This window comes from Rhinolophus sinicus, linkage group LG06, assembly GCF_036562045.2.
Source record: "Rhinolophus sinicus isolate RSC01 linkage group LG06, ASM3656204v1, whole genome shotgun sequence".
Classification (NCBI taxonomy): domain Eukaryota; kingdom Metazoa; phylum Chordata; class Mammalia; order Chiroptera; family Rhinolophidae; genus Rhinolophus; species Rhinolophus sinicus.
This window is the reverse complement of record NC_133756.1, coordinates 67,596,650-67,614,417: the sequence shown is the minus strand read 5'-3', so window position 1 is coordinate 67,614,417 and position 17,768 is coordinate 67,596,650. Positions and strand designations below refer to the sequence as shown.

The 17,768-nt window shown below is 41.1% G+C and overlaps 1 protein-coding gene across 4 annotated transcripts in view; it reads right to left on the bottom strand.

The window, feature by feature from the left end:
* NEDD9 (neural precursor cell expressed, developmentally down-regulated 9) overlaps window positions 1-17,768 on the bottom strand; it is a 176,694-nt gene that overhangs the window by 7,552 nt on the left and 151,374 nt on the right. For all 4 annotated transcript variants that reach the window (XM_074335230.1, XM_019743000.2, XM_019742999.2 and 1 more), the window contains 2 exons: window positions 1,239-1,340; window positions 626-727 (listed from right to left, as the gene is read on the bottom strand). In XM_074335230.1, coding sequence (XP_074191331.1) covers window positions 626-727; window positions 1,239-1,340 — 204 coding nt within the window. The remainder of the gene's footprint in view (window positions 1-625; window positions 728-1,238; window positions 1,341-17,768) is intronic.

Sequence of the window (17,768 nt, the reverse complement as noted above, 5' to 3'; positions counted from 1 at the left end):
AAAGCTGGCTATTGTGTGGACCCTCCTGGCTGAGCTGCTCTCTCTGGGTCCTATCCCACATTTCTGAGCACCTCCTGGGTATCCTTCCTCCTTAGATCCAGGCTGAGAGGCAGATTATACATTAATAGCAGACTAGATGTCAGAAGACTTAAGGTCTCTCCCTGGATCTACCAGCTGTGTGATGCCGAATGTTCTGAGACACACTCCTGTTACCTGTAAAATAAGGATATGTGCACTTCCTGTGCAGGCCTCCCCTTGAGAATAGCAGAGTAAATCAAATGCATTAATCCATATACATGGACTAAGCTGTAACATCATATATATATATGGTATATTAGTAGCTTGCCAAATTAAATGAATGATTTTGCCTCTTATTGACTCTCCTTATTGATTACCTCATTTTTTTCAAGTGGGGGCCCCTAAATAACTCCCTAGAGTTATCTTTAATTATTGCTTTTCCTTCCTCCCTCTCACCTTCCCTCCCATTCCTTTACTCTCTCACAAAGACTAGTTTTTTCCCTTTGGTTTGCCCTTCCTGTTTTATCCCAGTACACACACACACACACACACACACACACACACACACACACACACCTTTTTTGCTGCTCTGTAGGAGCTCACTTACCCCTTTAGTAGGAGGGATATCATAGACCCCTTGAGGTTTTATCTCTCCCACTGGAATTGAAAACACAGAGCCTTTCACCGATGACGGAGGGATGTCATATACCTGAAGAGAAACACCCACCTGAGTTACCCGGAATAGAAATGTCTTATATTTGTTATTTTTTCATGCTACTAAGATTTTAATTATGGAGTTATTTACCAGTTTATGTATATACCCTTACTATTTGACAGCATTCTATGTAATATGAGGCTGATGAAATTTTTTATTTTAAGTTTCATATTCTTTGACTTAGATTGACTATAAAAATGATCTTCAGTGAAATATCTATATGTCTGTACTTTAAACTGTAGTTGAAATTATAGACTTCCTGAAAGAAAATGATTAAGTGATGAGTAACAAAAGCTTTGTCAGAGGAAAGCCTAGGATTTCCTGATAAAGAAAATCCAGAAAACATACTTTAAATAATGTTGGCTAAAATGGCTCCTGGATAGACAACCTAAATCAAGCCTTATAAGAAATATACATAATTTGTAGTTTTCCTTTCCACTGTAGCTCTGAAGGAATGCCACACTGAAGCACTCCTCTCCCCTGGTGACTGCGTCCTGGTACATACCCCGTGAGTGGTGTGTGAAGGAGGGATATCGTAGACGTCCTTTTGGTATCTGGATGGGTACTCGTACACATAGCCATGGCCAGTCCTCACTGGGGTTATCACCTGTGGGCAAGAAGACACAGAGGGGTAAAATTCCAAGCCTGAGTCCTGAGTGAATCGCCTAGTCCCCTCATTAGACATGCCTCCCTCATCTCTCCCCCAGAAAGGAAGGAAGGAAGGAAGGAAGGAAGGAAGGAAGGAAGGAAGGAAGGAAGGACCCCAAAGAAATAGGAAGGGAGAAGAAGAAGGAGAAAAGAGGACACCAGTTCACCAGATCAGGAAACTTTTAAATCCCTCTTGAATCCCAGTGAAGAAGAAGACCTTGAAATATCTCTATCCCTCTTCCTCATGGTAACAAAATCATCTCGAAACTAGTTAGATAAAGTCTTAATTTCCAAAATGTATTTGAAGGGAGAGTCATTTTTGAATTATGAATGTCCTAGATCATCCGTTGGAACATCAAAATCACAGCATAATGAAAAAAAATTTTTTTAAGGCTCTGAAACTATTTGTAGAATGAATAATGCAAATAGAGTTCAGCCACTTAAAATTCCTCTCATACTTTCTCCAGGACGCCTCTTCATCTGACATTATTGTGATTTTAACTAAAATTCCATAGGTCACTAGAGTATTTTATGAAGCTAATGCTCACACAGGGCTGCCCTTAGAAACCTCCAAGAGCTTTCAATTTAACTTAGGAAACAAATAAAATAACGAGTCAAGGAGCCTCCAGGAACAGAGTTCAGGTCTCTAATCATTTTCCCATTTCCACCAGGGAAGCAAACATTCCAGACAGTACCCACGTCCAAGGGATGTCAGAAGTCAAATACACTCATCACAACACTGGCATCTGGAACCAATGTCAATGAAACAATTCGCACCCGACAGGCTCATGTTTTCCTATCTACATACTTCATGGTGTCCTAAGCATGAGTAGAGAAATTATTTGAACTTAAACTCATTTTGAAATATATTTAATCTGCCAAGTGCTTCTAAATTATTAGGGTCTTGTTTCTGCCTAAGCCCTGCTCATGAATGACTAAGAACGCCCACCTCAGTATTGCCCTGGACATTTTTGAGAACAGATCTTGCAAATTTGGAAAAGTTGATTGTTCCCTATGAGACTGTCATCTTTTATCCTTTCTCTACTGTGAAATCTCTGGTGTCAGGCTGCCTACAACACGATGTGAAAACTGTTCATGTCTTATGTTGAAATGGGTGGAACTTGGCCAAATGCACCAATGTCCTTCTCCCTGGAGGCTCTAAAATGCGCGAGTTCAAGTTGATTTTAAATCCCTGGTGCTTGTGGCTGATTGTTTCTTGCAAAAAAAGGTAAAAGAGATTAGTATGCAGTCACCACCCCATCAAATTTCTCCCCTGCTTCCAGTTTAAAAAAGGAATCTGTTGCTTTAAGGTTTGTTGGCATGGAGCATACAGAACCATTTTATCGAGTGGCCACTGTATTGTGCATGGCAAATCTTTCTTTTTAAAGCAGGATGCCCTTTGCTTAAGAAAAGCACACTGTGTTCCTAATGCCCTTATATAATTTTTTTGTCACTATTATCCAGGAGATAAATGAATTATCTTCTCTTAGTCTATCTCATCAGCTCCTCTAATTATAGCTCTCTATTTTGGCTTTATAATAGAACCTGCTCACAACGCAGCTTTTGTTCATTCTAAAAGTTTCTAAGAGTGGATTCTATCCACGGTTGCCAAGTTAGCAATAATGTTAATGGAAAACCAAGGCTGGTTATGCTGCAGGCCAGCTGAATGGCTTCATCTTTAGTTTAAAAAGGGAGGGGAGCAGGGTGCTGTTGGAAAATAATCCTTGGTAAAATGTAAACATATGGCACGACCTCAGGAAGGCAGGGTCACGGACAAGGCCTTTTCCTTGCCTTTGTGGATCTTCACTGGCAGAAAGCATTAATGCTTCCCGGTATTTAACATCTCACTTCCTGACAAATGTCACAGAACCCCAACTGGCTCTTTCTTTCTCATTTAGAGGATGCCTGTGGTCATCTGGTTTTTAAAAACTTTGTGTTCCAAACCAGTCATTTTCCTTGTTTATGCATTAAAAGAAACAGATGGTGAAAACCACAAGGGGGAAAAGCCAACAAAATACAACCTCCCCCAATTCCAGCATTCCCGATGTTACCATCTAATTCACTTTGGTCCACAAATGGAATTTAAACGGGATCAGCGTTTTGCATCTGGTCAGACACATCAGGGCACACAACAGCCCACTCTGTGAGGCCTACAGGAACATGGAGCTGGAAACCTACTTTTGGATACTCTCCTCCTCGATCCATGGCTTGGGTCACTTTCATGCCAATTGTGTGTTCTCTCCTCGGAGGAAAGTGCTGACTGTTCTGTACCTTACAAAGCATCCAGTTTTGTGGTTCATCAGGCCTTTTCTCCCAGCTTGACATAGTCACAAAACCCGTTCTACTATCCCAGAATTACTGAACCTCAGCCTGCAAGGAACACCAAGGTCTAGCTCAGGGGATATAAATTTTGGAAAAATTCTCCTGGGCAATTGCATGGCAAAGCATTGATGGAAATGCTCCATAAAGGGCATTTTAAAACTTATTTTCTCAATGAAATCAAGTCAGGTTTCTCATTTCCTTTTCTCCTGCGTTTGTTTTTCTTTTCTGTATTCCTTTCATTCTGTCTATTTATTTATAGTTACAAAGGCTCAGCCTTAGAAATGACCAAATTGACCTCTTAGTTCATTAGTGTTGCCACAAAGGGGGCCAAACTGTAGGATTCCTGGGGCTCTGTGACTGGCTGGTACTGCACATACTTTCCTGATCTTCCTGGAAGAGGATCTGCCTTTTCCAAATGTGGGTTTTCTGTCCCAGTGAGGAATCCGTCTTTAGCCACTAGTACCATTCTTGTCAACTAACAGAGGAGTCTGAAGGCAGACCATTGGAGAAGAGCTATGAAGCAGAGAAGAAGGGCCAACTGTAGACACTTAGACCAGGAACAGTCCATTTAAGAAAGCTACAAGGCTGGGCCTTGGCAGGATAGGATCAAAAGTCCAGAGACTGGGGTTAGGTTAGGTCTCTAATCGGCTTGCATAAAAACAAGCAAACAGACACGACCTGTCCCGCCCCACACTTTGATGTGTTTGATTTATACCATTTTGAGTCTTAGATCCTGGGTAGCTTGAGATGTTTTCAGAAATACTTTAAATACTTCCACATCTTGTAATTTTGAGAGCCGTGCATGCTGAAATTTTAAAGAAGAGTCTGTGTTTGGGGTAGCAGCCAGGGCTGGGAACCCTGAAAACCAACCGGTGTGGGAGTCAGTTAGCTGGAAGAGAGGCCGTTGCGGTCTGTCGGTCATGTCTCCACATTTGGTTTGGCCAGGCTTGTACCTGGAGCCTGCCACTTAGGTGTCAGCAGGGCTGAGCAGGTAGGGCGAAGGGAGAAGCCAGCCGGGGTTCTGTGTAGGGCAGATAGAACTCACACCCTACTGAAAGGAGGCAGCCATTCCTCAGTTCCAGCCACTGCCATCCAGAAAAAACACACCCTGTGGCGCCAGATCTTTCAGTTTCAGGAGAAACCAGAAATGTGGATTTTCATGCGATATCTGATTTTTAAAATTGGCTGAAATATTTCAACAGCATATTGGCCAAACTAAACATGTCTCTGGCCCCCAGAGTTCCGGCCTTTGCCTTCATGTGTGGACTTCTGCCCTCTTCCATCAGCACTTTGAAAGCCTCTGAGGGCAGGCCCCGAGAGCTCTTCACCAATTCTATGCCTTGGCAAGACAAAACTACTGTTTTTTAATACAGGACCCGCCTCACACCTCTGCGCCTTCAGTCACGCTGTGTCATTGTCCAGGTGGCTCTTCTTTTCCTCACCCTCAAATGTTACTCAATTTTCAAGGCTAAGCTGCGTGCCTCTCTCCCATGAAGCCTTTCCCAGACAGATGCAATATCTCCCTCGTTGGCCCTCCCTGAGCATGTTATCCATACATCTCTAACGGTACTTATCAACTATAGTTTGACGATTTCAGTGCATCTCGTCTCTTAGTATTGTGGAGACAGAGACCATTTCTTCTTCATTTGTATATAACAGCAGGGTCTAGCACATCGCCTTAAGTATAGTAGGTCTTCGATAAATGTATTGACTGGATATATTAACAAACTAAAGGAAAACTCAAGGCTTTTCTTAAGCGAGATGAGGTGGAACTGGGGAGGACACTAAACAAAGCCTGTCGATAGAGGATAAGGTTGGTTTCCAAGTAAGTTAGCTCTAGTTTGAGTGGGACCCATGGGAGAAGGGGCAGAACTGTCTCTTATCAGCCATGCAGGGTTAAGTGAGGGAGCCAAGAAGGCAGAGTGACTGTTAGATAAAGCTTAGAAATCAGAACCCACAGAAGAATTATCACCAGCACAACTATTTGGTGCAAACCACTACTGGAATTCCAAGTAGGGCTGCTAGATGGTTTCCTTTTCCCCAGTCTAGAGCCTGCATGTGACACCAACACCTGTGTTCTTCTCAGTCACAAGCTAGAAACATATAGGGGAATTTTGTAAAAAGAAATCAAAACAACCTCTGCTTTTTACCTTAACATCAGAAGGAAAATACAGTAGAAAGGAACAGGAGTCAGGCTTTCTCTAGTTCTGAGACCAAGTGACAGGCCCCAAGTGACATAGGAAGCTGTGTACCAGAGGCCAAGGCCACAGTGGGTCTTCAGCTCATTGAAAGAATTAGGTCTAATGAGGGGAGTGATTGAGAACATCAGCTGGACTCAGGCAGAGCTGGATCTAAATTCTGGCTCTACTACTTACTACCATGTTTCCCTGAAAATAAGACCGAGCTGGACAATCAGCTCTAATGCGTCTTTTGGATCAAAAATTAATTAATATAAGACCTGGCAGTATATTATATATTATTATATTATATTATATTATATTATATTATATTATATTATATTATATTAAAGTCTTGTAGTAAAGTAAGACCAAGTCTTATATTAATTTTTGCTCCAAAAGACGCATTAGAGCTGATTGTCCGGCTAGGTCTTATATTCGGGGAAACACAGTAGCTGTGAGAACATGACCAAGGTATTTGTCCATTCTAAGCCTGTTTCCTCATTAGTAAAATGGCAACAATAATACTTATAGGACATTATGAGTATTAAATGAGGTTAAGTACATAAAGCACTCAGCATAGAATAAACCCATAAGCCTCAGCTATTTTTATTATAATTGTTATCTAGGTTTACATATTTTACTTTTGTACTTAAATTATGGAATAGGTAATTCAGATCAACCATCTTACTAATACAGTTTAAGAAAATGAGGAAAAGATATTAAAAATCTTCTTAATAGCATCAAAGTGTTAAAAGATAGTGAAGGTCAAAATTTGGAAATGGAGAAGGAGTCCATAGAGATAAGCCCTAATTTTGAGGTTACTTTTTCTCTAGGGGCATTTGCTCATCTGAGACTGGTGTCTCAGAAGCTACATTGTGTTTTTCATAGCTTCTCTGGGTGAAGGGGAACATTGGACATTAAATGTCTCATCAAGGTAGGGATGCTGATAACCATGCTCCACTTTGGGTGAGATCTTAAGGACTGTATACAAAGTAAGAACTAAATGGCAGTGAACGCACCCTTGCACAGGCTGAGGCTAGGTTTTAAGTCATCAGGGTTGGCAAAAACACCTCAAAGCCTGAAACTAGAATTATGTGTCAGGCTGGCAGAAGGAAATGAAATCCTCTCTGGAAGTAGAGAACATCTTTATAGGATTTCTTTAAATGATTTCTCAAATGTTTAAAAAATACAATGTCCAACACACATTCAAAGATAACCAGGAATGCAGGAGACAAGACAACAGAAACAAGACAAAAAACAACTTATTCTTATTTTCTTCTTAATATAATGAGGACGTTGTTTGTGTCTTAGTGGTCACAGATCTCAAGGCTGTTTACTTCAAAATGTTTCATGATTAAACTATGGGAGTAAACAAAATTTGATCTTTCTTAGATTTAAGTCAGATAGAAATTAATCTTCACAAATGCATAAAGTGTTCCTAGTGAGGTCTATGAGGCAATGGGGATTTCACATCAAAGCAGTAAATGGCAAGAGACTTTGGCCCATGATAACCATCAGTAGATTTACTTGGGTTACTATTTTACTTTGGTCATATCAGTGTTGCCATTGTCACAATTATCACCATAACAGCCCAAGACATTCCAGTGAAAAACCCCAGGAGAAAACATGCTTTATAAGGCTTAGAGATAAAGATATTTATCCAAGAGAAAGATGGCGAGGTCCCAAACCCAGGACACTTTATTGAATTTCTCTTCAGACAAGGCCTTTTCAGTGGAAGATCACAAGCTGGGTTTGTTAAGAGGATCTCACCAAGAAGTGGGACTCATCTACAGTGTCTAGAAGCAAAATAATTTCTCACAAGACAACTTCTGCTCACATGGTGTCACTTATACCGAGGTCTTAGCAAGGCTACTTGGGGGCTGCTTTCCTTGGGCTTCCACTTCTCCTCCTTAAAGCAGAGCTAGTGGGGGCCTGGCATTGGAGCATCGCAGCAGCAGAGGCCCTGAGGTTAGAAGAACTTCAGCCTCTCAACTACATGCGGCTGGTTTGGTGCAGCACTGAGGGAAGGGGGAAGGGAGCAGGCTGTGCCATTCATGAAGGCAGGTCCTCCTTGTCCCCCAAGAATCCTGCAAAAGCTGACTAATAGGGCCTCAGGTCCTGCCACGGTCTGTTGTGCTTTTCTCTGATGCCTGTCCTACCGCCCACCTACTTATCACAACTTCTCATCTCTCTCCTCCAACACTCATCCCTGTTTTGACTCCTTCCCTCCTTCCATGCTACCAGCAACCCCAAGGAAGAACAAAGACAGTAAAAGGGAAGCAGAAACATTCTACTATTAGAAACAATTGGGTGGAGTGGATGAGAGACTGGGATGGGATGGTGAGCATCAGCAGCATTTGTCCTAATCTAGTGTTTACCATTATTATTATTATTATCATTATTATTGTTCATAGTTCTACATTTGATGTATGTGTGTACAAAAATGACAAAATCACAAAAACATCATTTTTAAATTATTTTAACAAAATTTTAAAAAATAGTAAGAAATCCAACTTAGAAGTATAGGGAGGAGTGTTCTGTAACTGTTCTAGTCTCTGTGTCCCATGATTTAATTCTCTGGGTCTAAGTCTCCACAATCCAAAGCAACAATGGGAATGACTTGAAGTACACAATCCTTTGCTTGTGATATCTGGATAATGCCTGATAATGGACCGATGGCGTTCACACATGAATCTAGCAGAGAGCATGAATGTGTGTAACCAGCTTCTGATGTTCTGCCCCAAGGTCTAGTGAAGAACTAGGCAACCCAGGTAGTGCTCAGGAAATATAATAATATAATGAGCAATTGATGAGAAGTTAAAAAGTGCTACTGTGCCACAATGATTACAGCACAGATTCATAACCTCGCCATTAACAGTACCTAAGGTAGCCTGAATTCTTCACTGATTGGCAGTCATCTATTTGCATTTTTCTTGGCATATGTGGAAAGTAAAATTAGATCGCTTCCTGTCTATCTCTAACTCCCTCAACCCCCCTGTATTACTTATAATTTTATACTTTATTTTTATCTCTGGGTTTCATGCGTTAACAGAGTCCTTAAATTTCTAAAAAGACCTGTTGGAAAGGACCATTTCTCTTAAATGCCCTTAAAAAGCATTAACAGAGCCACAACAGTATTTATTAGATCTTATAATAACCTCTTTGTCTTCAAGCCCATGAACTGTGTGACCTTTTCCCTTTAAAGAAAACCCTAGGAAAAGAAACATCACTATTATCACTGCCTGCCCGTGAGAACTTGGACCCAATTTTCAGATACTGCAAAGTTATAGAAGTTTGTCTGTTTAAAATCCAAGATTACTAGTTGCTTTTCTATGACCAGAGGAAAAGCCACATGTTGCCTACACTGGATTTATTAATTCTCTATAAATTCTCTCTGCCCAGCTTGGGTGTAGCAGTGAGCTCATTTATTTACTTGCATAGCAACAATATAACGAAAACTGGGTCTGACCCTAAAAAGCCACCCTCACGGCCATGTCCATAGTTAACCCTTTCTAATGCTTCTTTTGTGCTCATCAAGATTTCTCCCCTTCTGCTTTTGGGAAGTGATTTGCTTTCCTTCAAAGACATTTTGATGTCTAATTTTATGCTAGAACTAAGCCTTTTGCTAGTCACATCAAAATCACGGCCCATTTCTTTTTCCAAATGAGGAAAAAGTCACAACTGAAAGCTCAGAAGTGGAATGGGGATCTTGGGTCACTTTCATTTGACACAGCATTGGGGCGGTGAACCACTCAATGGAAACACTGCCCCCATTGTTATGGCCCGAGCAAGTCTCCCTGCTGCTTTCAGGAAGCTCTTTGTACAGTGAGTGCTAAAGCAATATTTAGTTATGGAGTGACCAAGCGCCAAAGAGCAGCTATAAGCATTTAATGTGAAAGAACATGATGGGAAATGACGTCTGGGTTCCGAAGTGGTTGAGGTCTTTCTCTCGACAAAGCTGAATAATACAGCCCATGACAGTTGGGTACTGCAAAGCCTTTTTTTTTTTTTTTTATGTCCCATGGATCAGAATGTTCTTTGAATGAAAACTATAAAAAGATACAAACATTTTGGTTCTTTTGATGTCCAAATAAATTCAACAGGACACTAAGCAGTAAATCTAGATTTTGAAATGGATTTTTGAGAGATGCCTAGAGATTGCCCTAAAGGGAATGTGATTATGGAAAAGAGGCAGGGGATGAGAATTTCTGGACCCAAATGCCTATGATTATTGCTCCGTCCTTAAAAAGGAGACCTCTTACAGCTTAACTGGGAGAAAAGACATGATGGCTGATGGAGCAAACTGCTCACATGGCAGTTCTGAACCCAGGGCTATGGCAGGGTTGTCGCTTCAAGAGACACCAGACCCACCAACGGCCTCTGCCAAGCAGCGAGGACTGAACAGAGGAAAATGGGCAGTCAATAATGATCCAGGATGAAGTACTTTCTTAGCTCTTGGTAACAAAGGGATAAAAGTTCTCCTTAATACCCACTTCCAGTATGGGACCGGGTCTGCAAACTCTGATTCTCCCTGGCTCAGCATACCCCAACCCTCCCTTCCTGTGTTCCAGCCTGCTCCTTGCTTTCTGTTCACACTGTTCTATCTTCTAAAGGAGACTGTGGTTTCTAGATAAGAAAGTGGACTGGATCCTAAAGGAAGGGTAAGAAAGATCTGCTGAAACTTAAGGATCAACTGAAATTTCTAGCAATAGCTGAGTGTCTTTTATTTAAGAATCTTGAGGCCAGAACATTTCATTAAACTTTTCAAGTGACTCTGGGAAATAATCAGATAAGGATATCGGGATCATAAAATTTTAGTGAAGACCATTAGAGATAATCCAGCCCTAGCCCTCATTTCACAGTTGAGGGAACTAAAGTTCAGAGAGGTTATTCAGCTCGTTAATGACAGAGAAGTGAACAAGAGCCTTGGTTAGCTGGGTCCAGCAGTCCAGCAGCAGCTTTCTCCGTGTCCTGTGGCCTGCCCTAGCAAGACACATTAACAATTTACTACTTTTCTAATTTCACAAATAAGTACTCCCAGAGAAAGTGACTTCCTTATTTGAGAAGCAAAATTTAAGATCTGGATATATTATTTTGGTGGTGGGGGATGCGGTTGGGGGGTACCCCTTTCACTGGCAGGCCCATTCTGGGAGATTTAATTATATCTGGTTAAATGAAGTTATCCATTTGAAGCAATTGGAAGTCATTTGAAAAGACTGCATTTCCAATGCAGAGAAAGCCAACACAGCAATGTTCTCAGCCATGTCCCACGGTCTTCATGACCTGCTCAGGACTTCTGGATCAGCCGTGAAACTGACCCCTGCAGCTGGGTGGTGGGCATTTCCACATTCCTTAACTCAGATTCCCGCGGCTGAGCCTACTCTAAGGATCTGAGACGGGAGCCCTCTGGACTGACTTTAATTCTTCCTGGCCAACAGGATGCTTTTTTTAAAAAATTATTATTATCATCAGTTTCAGGTATACAAAACAAGGTAATAGTTAGACATTTACACCCCTCACAAAGTGATAACACCCCGCCCCCAATCTACTAGCCCTCTGACATCGTATATAGCTGTTACAGTTCCATTGACTGTATTCCTTATGCTGTACTCCACATTAATAGTTGACATTCAGTATTATTCAGCTTCAGCTTCAGGTGTACACTGCAGAGGTCAGGATGCTTTTTAGTACCAAGGATTCTGGTGAGCAGGACTTGCTAATGAAGTGCCTAAATATGCCCACTTATTTGAGGGTTTAGCAACACCAACCATTAGCTGGGATGTAAAAATCATTAGTTTCAGAGTCAGACGCAGGCTCAAATATCAATCCTGCCTCTTACTAGAGGCATGTCCTTTAACAAGTTAACTTACTTCTCAGACCTCAGCTCCCTCCCCTGTAAAGTGAAGGTTGTAAGGAACACCTTATGAGGCTGTTGAGAGGATTAGATGAGATTATGTATATAACGTCCCTAACACAGAGCCAAAGCCCAAAGCACATTCAGCTCACCTGCACTTCAGATGTGAAACAATCTTGAAAAATGAGTGAGTACCTTACTAACATGCTAAAGGCTACACAGTCAGTGGGTGGTACATCTGAAAATGAGTAACTATTCTGATAAACAACTGGCTTCAGCACACCATGCTTTAAGAAAACCAAATATAAAAATTATTCAAATAAATCAGATGTGATTATGGTATCACTAAAGGACTTTTTGCTTCAAAAATTGATCTACTCTGGAGTCCCTTTAAAGAGAAGACTCCTTAGTACTCTTCAAATGTTACTGGAGTTACAAGTTGTAAGGAAGACACCCTATCCTAGGTGAGTCACACCTGTCCTGCTTAAACAGGAGCAGCACAGATCTCTAGAATTGTGCTTTGACAAGTAGGCTTATGACACAACTGTTTAGAACCCAGGGCATTTTGGATGGTATCTAGCTCTGCATTTTGCACCACGTACTCAAACAGGTCCACTTTTAAAGATGTGTTCAACCCACATTAAGTTTGAATTTTATCATAAAATCCAATAAACACATGTATTCTTTTCTCTCCCTCACAAATTGAGCATTAACCACTTAGCCAGACATCACAGTATGCACAATATCTGACCTATTCACTTTGATTAAGCACAGTCACTTAGAATGAAATCATTGAAAAGGAAGGAAGATTACCTCTGTTCACTTTGGTATGGCTTTATAACAAGTTACTAATGCACTCTTAGAAATATGCACTATCTCTGAGCTTTATAACAAATTGCAGCTGAGTTTGAAGACCTTGGCACGGAGCAAAAGAAAAGGACCTTTGTTCATCTTTAAGGAGGTATTGCAGTTTGCTCATTCCACTGGCGTGGGTGCCTCGACTGGAAAGAGATACTTCTCATTTTCAAAGTGAGCTCATCAAGTCCTGCCCTTGAATTGCTCAAGGGCCTCAAATTTTGTGTAAGGTTTAAAATTTATCTTGACTCTTGAGGGTAGAGATTTTAGATAAAAGTTCACTTATCTGCATAGCTCAAATATCCATGTGTTGAGGAAATAAATTCATTTAAATTAGGGTGATTTTTTTTTTAATACAGAAATGCACAATTCTGGAACATAGTCACACTTCACTGAAGTGAAGAAACTAGGGGTACCCTCTGCCCTGTAAAACTCTGATTTCTCCCTGCTGTTTTTCAGGGTGTGTGTGTGTGTGTGTGTGTGTGTGTGTGTGTGTGTATATAGGAAGAGAAACAAAAAAATGTGAGGTGAAATCAGAGTTTATCTTCTCTGGGAGATTTCATTTCCTCTAAATCTATTTTTACTTCTTGGTAGACAAATCATACAGCTAATTTATAGCAGTTAGTTGACTGGTAACTGAGAGTTGCTCTGGGCAACCAGATTTCACAATGCTTCAAATCCCAATAAGGGAAGTCCTCAGTTCTTAACCAATGGCTCTTTGTGTGTGTGTGTATATGTGTGTGTGCATAAAATTCATGATGACTCACTGTCTAAGAAGGTACAAACATTGTAGTTAATCTATTTTTGGTTCTTATATTACCTTTCAGGAATGGGCCTAGAAGACTAGTCTAAAATTTTTGAATCATTTCCTGCCAACATATGCTCGTGCCTCATTTAGGTAGGTAGGAAATGATCTCTAAAGATGACGTAATGGGGTCGAGATAAAGCTTACTATTGGTTGAGTTTTCTGAATACCATCCCTGAAGCAGCCCTTGCCCCAGCCTACCTAGCAACCACAGACATTACAATGGCCCACCATTACAGTTCTAATGAGCCCACAAACTCCCCTGAGATTAAGTGAAATGTTCAACATATTTTGGGACCATCAAGGAGGAAACTGCTGGAGTACAGAGAGCAAGCTTCACAAAGGACATGAACATTGAAATTGTATGCATAGGAGTTCACAGGTAGAATAGAGGACAAAAGACATTCTAGGTAACTAACAGCACACACAACAGAAGCTCTGGTCGTCAGCAGAAAAAGTATAGTCCTCCTTTTTCCGTGACTATAGAAGAGTTAACTCTTCTTGTCATCTAAACTGGGCAAAACGCATAAAAGTTAGGCTCTCAGACAAGTTGAACTTTACATCACTCATGCTTCAGATACAAATTTGTTGTGTGTAGATAGCTACGATTATAGAAAACAGATGGTGACATTTTCCAAGACCCTTCTGGGAGAAAATGACCGTGTATAATCTGACATATGTCATAACATATTGTAATGAGCTGGATGATGGGATTTGAACAGTGTGCGACAGTGGATGGGTGATAAGATCAGAACCACTTTTCAGTTTATTTAAAGGTCAACTCAAATTAAATGCTTCGTTTCTTGCTTCTGCCTTGTTCATTTGCTCGTTGGCTGTTATCTGTGTGCTGATGCTTTGCTGTGAGCTTCGTCTACAGCAGTAAAGAGACAGCCATGGCTCCTGCCTGCCCTAATGGAGTTTGTAATTTAGCCAATACTGATCTTCAGAAGGACTCAAAGCAAAGCAAATTCCACCAGTTAGAATAAAAGCAACCTGTCCAATGAATAATCAGAGAAACACACATAATTCCCTGTGAAGCTCAAGTTCAAAACTGACGAACTCAGGTGGCAGCAGTTTTACTGATCTTTGAAGAAAAGAAGTGAGGCTATCTTAGACATTTGTAGCCCTTAGACTTTTGGATGTTTGGGGGCTCCACTCCAAACTGTACTCCCATATTAAGCAGAAGTTTTGCTTTCAAAAAACTGAGAGCACTTAAAAAAAGTAATTCAACTTTTCAAATTATTGGACTATGAGTAACTATTTAATTTAGAAGTGCCTGTGAGTTTTTGGCAATCATGGGGCATATTTAGAAATCTTTGCAAACAGAAAAATCTAACCTACAAATTGTTTTAAATGTAATGAAATAGTTATGAGCCCTAAATGTAACAATTAATGAGGTTGACACAATATAGTTTCCTACCCATTTGTCTAAGTGTTTATTAATTTCTATTTTGCAGTTTTTGTGTTTCATATTTTGGAGCCACATTTTTTTTATTCAGCGCTCAGACTTTCTCGTAGGCCCCAGGCATTCTGCTTACAATGCCTAATGGATAAAACTCGGAGTGAGACAGACCCATGAAATTACCGTGTTTCCCCGAAAATAAGACCAGGTCTTATATTAATTTTTGCTCCAAAAGACACATTTGGGCTTATGTTCAAGGGATGTCATCCTGAAAAATCATGCTAGGGTTTATTTTCTGATTAGGTCTTATTTCCGGGGAAACATGGTAAGTACAGATGTCAGTGTCTACGATCTCCAGATAACTGTGCAATTTCTTTTCCACTCTGAAAATTTCTTGTAGAACCAAAGAGAGAACCACATGCTCAAAGGGAACAACCCATGTGCTATCAGTCAAGTGTTTGCGTATTTGGTGTATAGTGAGAAACACAAACGGGCTGATGCAGTTCAAAATAATATCTGAAAAAGGAAAAAAACAGGGCAAGAAGAACTAATATTTTTAAGCCCCTGCTATGCTAAGCATGGTGCCAAGTCCTTTCTATGTATTGTTTCATTTAATTCTCACAACAACCCTATGATTATTCCCATTGTACAGATGAAGCAACAAAGCCTAAAGATGTTTAGTAACTTGCCAGGAATAACAGCTATGAAGAAACAGAACCAGGAGTCGGCCTGACCACAAAGCTCATGCTCTTTTCACAACACTCATGCTGTCTTCTTGTTGCATGAAAAGGTACGGATTATATAATTATCTCTCCCTAACTGTTGATTTAATGAGTGATGAATGTCTTTTAATGTGGATAGGATGCAAGAAGGTGGGTAGAGGCTGGTGTTTCCCGGAGAGCAAAGTTGAAGTGATGGAAGGTATAATGCACTGTCTTTATTTTTCCTCAGTGATTCATTAGTAGAAAAAAAACTGTGGTGGATAAAATTTCCGAAGCCCACAGTCTGTTAGTAACATCAAGGGAATCTTTAACTATGGAAAGTCCCTAGTCACAATCAGATTGGAACATATCCAACCACCTACATGGTTCTCTCACCGTGTATCTCGGAGTGCGGTCCTAGACCATTTCCCCTAGAACTATCCAAGGAGTTTACTAAAATACAGATTCCCAGGCCCCAGGCTTAGCTGCTGGGGAAAGGCCTGGGGAGCTGCAATTCCACTCACCTTTTTCCCCCCCTTTCCAGGTGATTTCTATGTTCCCTAAAATTTTAAAACCATATGTTAGTGGTTCAGAACAAGATTCCACTGCCTCTTCTTTTTCTTCTTTAATAACTTTAAAGGACCATAGCTTAAACTACCAAGGATGTCGAGATCTGGGTTCACCACCTTTTTATAGATGGGAAAGTAAAAGAGAACAATGTGGTACAGGGCTATTTAGCAAGGGCTGTTTAGCTACAATGAGAACCCCCTACCCCCACCTGAAAACCTCACTGTACTTGGATTAACTTCTGGGGCCTTGTCTTAAATCATTAGTATGATTCTCACACACTGAGAACATCCTGAGTCAGAAACCTACACTGAGGGACATGTTGACAGAAGTTTTTAAAGCAGCTGTTGTTACCTCCTGAAGATTAAAATCACGTATTAGTAACCAGGCCATCTCCGGAAGGAAGGAAGGAAGGAAGGAAGGAAGGAAGGAAGGAAGGAAGGAAGGAAGACAAAGGGGGGGGAGAGAGAGAGAGAGAGGAGGAAGAGAGAGAAAAGAGGAGGAAAGGAAGACAGGAAGAGGAAAGGAAGAGGGCAAACTTACTCCCTCACTCCCAAGGGGGTGTAAGCTGACGGTCCAGTGGATAGGATGGCGGTGGGCAGCCTAGGAACCAGAGGATCTAAGATGACTTTCAAGCTGAGGTCAGGGTGTCCTGCAGAACACTTGGTGTTTGGCAGGGAAGAACCAGGAACATTCTCTCCTGCCCTTCCCATCCTTGCCATGTTATCACCTCAGACCCCACCACTCAAAGCAGCTCAGCGCTCCAGGCCTTAGCTCCTCCTGACCTCTAGTCAAGTCCCCAGGGTTTGCTTGCATCCCCTGCAAGGGCGGGCAGAGGTCCTTTTCAGAAGTTGGTTTCCTCCTACAGGAATCACCCACCTTTTGCTATACATAAAATGTTCCACTGATTTTAGAATTAAAAACACAATCAGAACATCAAGTTCAAGGGCCCAAGGGTAACCCCAGCCCCCTAACATCAATCCAAGGGAAGGCATGGTCAGTCTCCTCTAACAGGATGGAGAGTCACAGAGTGAATCTGCAGCGCAGTTATAGCAAATAAAATGGGAATAAGTCTGAAGCTTTAGACTTTTCAGACTTGGAACTATAAAGGTTGAGTATAAAAAGGAAAACATGTCACCTTCCTGCCAAAATCAACTGTGATGAAAGTTTAGACCCCACCACCTTTCAGCCAAGCATTTCCTGTTCTGGCCTCCCCCATCTGCCTCGCACTAACCCAGATGAAGAGAAAGCTATTTTTATGGTGCAAACAACCGGTACTGAGAATGAGAGAAGTTATTTATTTATAGTTACACCTTTCAACTGTTCTTTTCCCGCTCTCGAGACAGAGGCCTGGTTTGGCTTTCCCTTTGAATCCCCAAATCCCTGGGGTAAGAAGGACTTTGAAAGGTCATGGCGACAATCTATGGCCTGCAGAGATCATTGTCTTGGGCAACAAGTCAGAAAGTTGTTCACACTGCTTGAGGGATTCCTCCTAACGTACACACACTCAGCTTAGGCAACACATATGCTCTTGAGAAGCGTTTTGTAAAAATACTTTACGTACAAAAGGTGATTTGGTTACATGTGTGATTTTGTTATTTAAGAAATCTAACAGTAACCTCCCCCCCACCCCTTTTTTCCAACGGAAGATTCCATTATAATGCGAATAGTTATTCCCTAATTGACATGGTTTTGTAACTT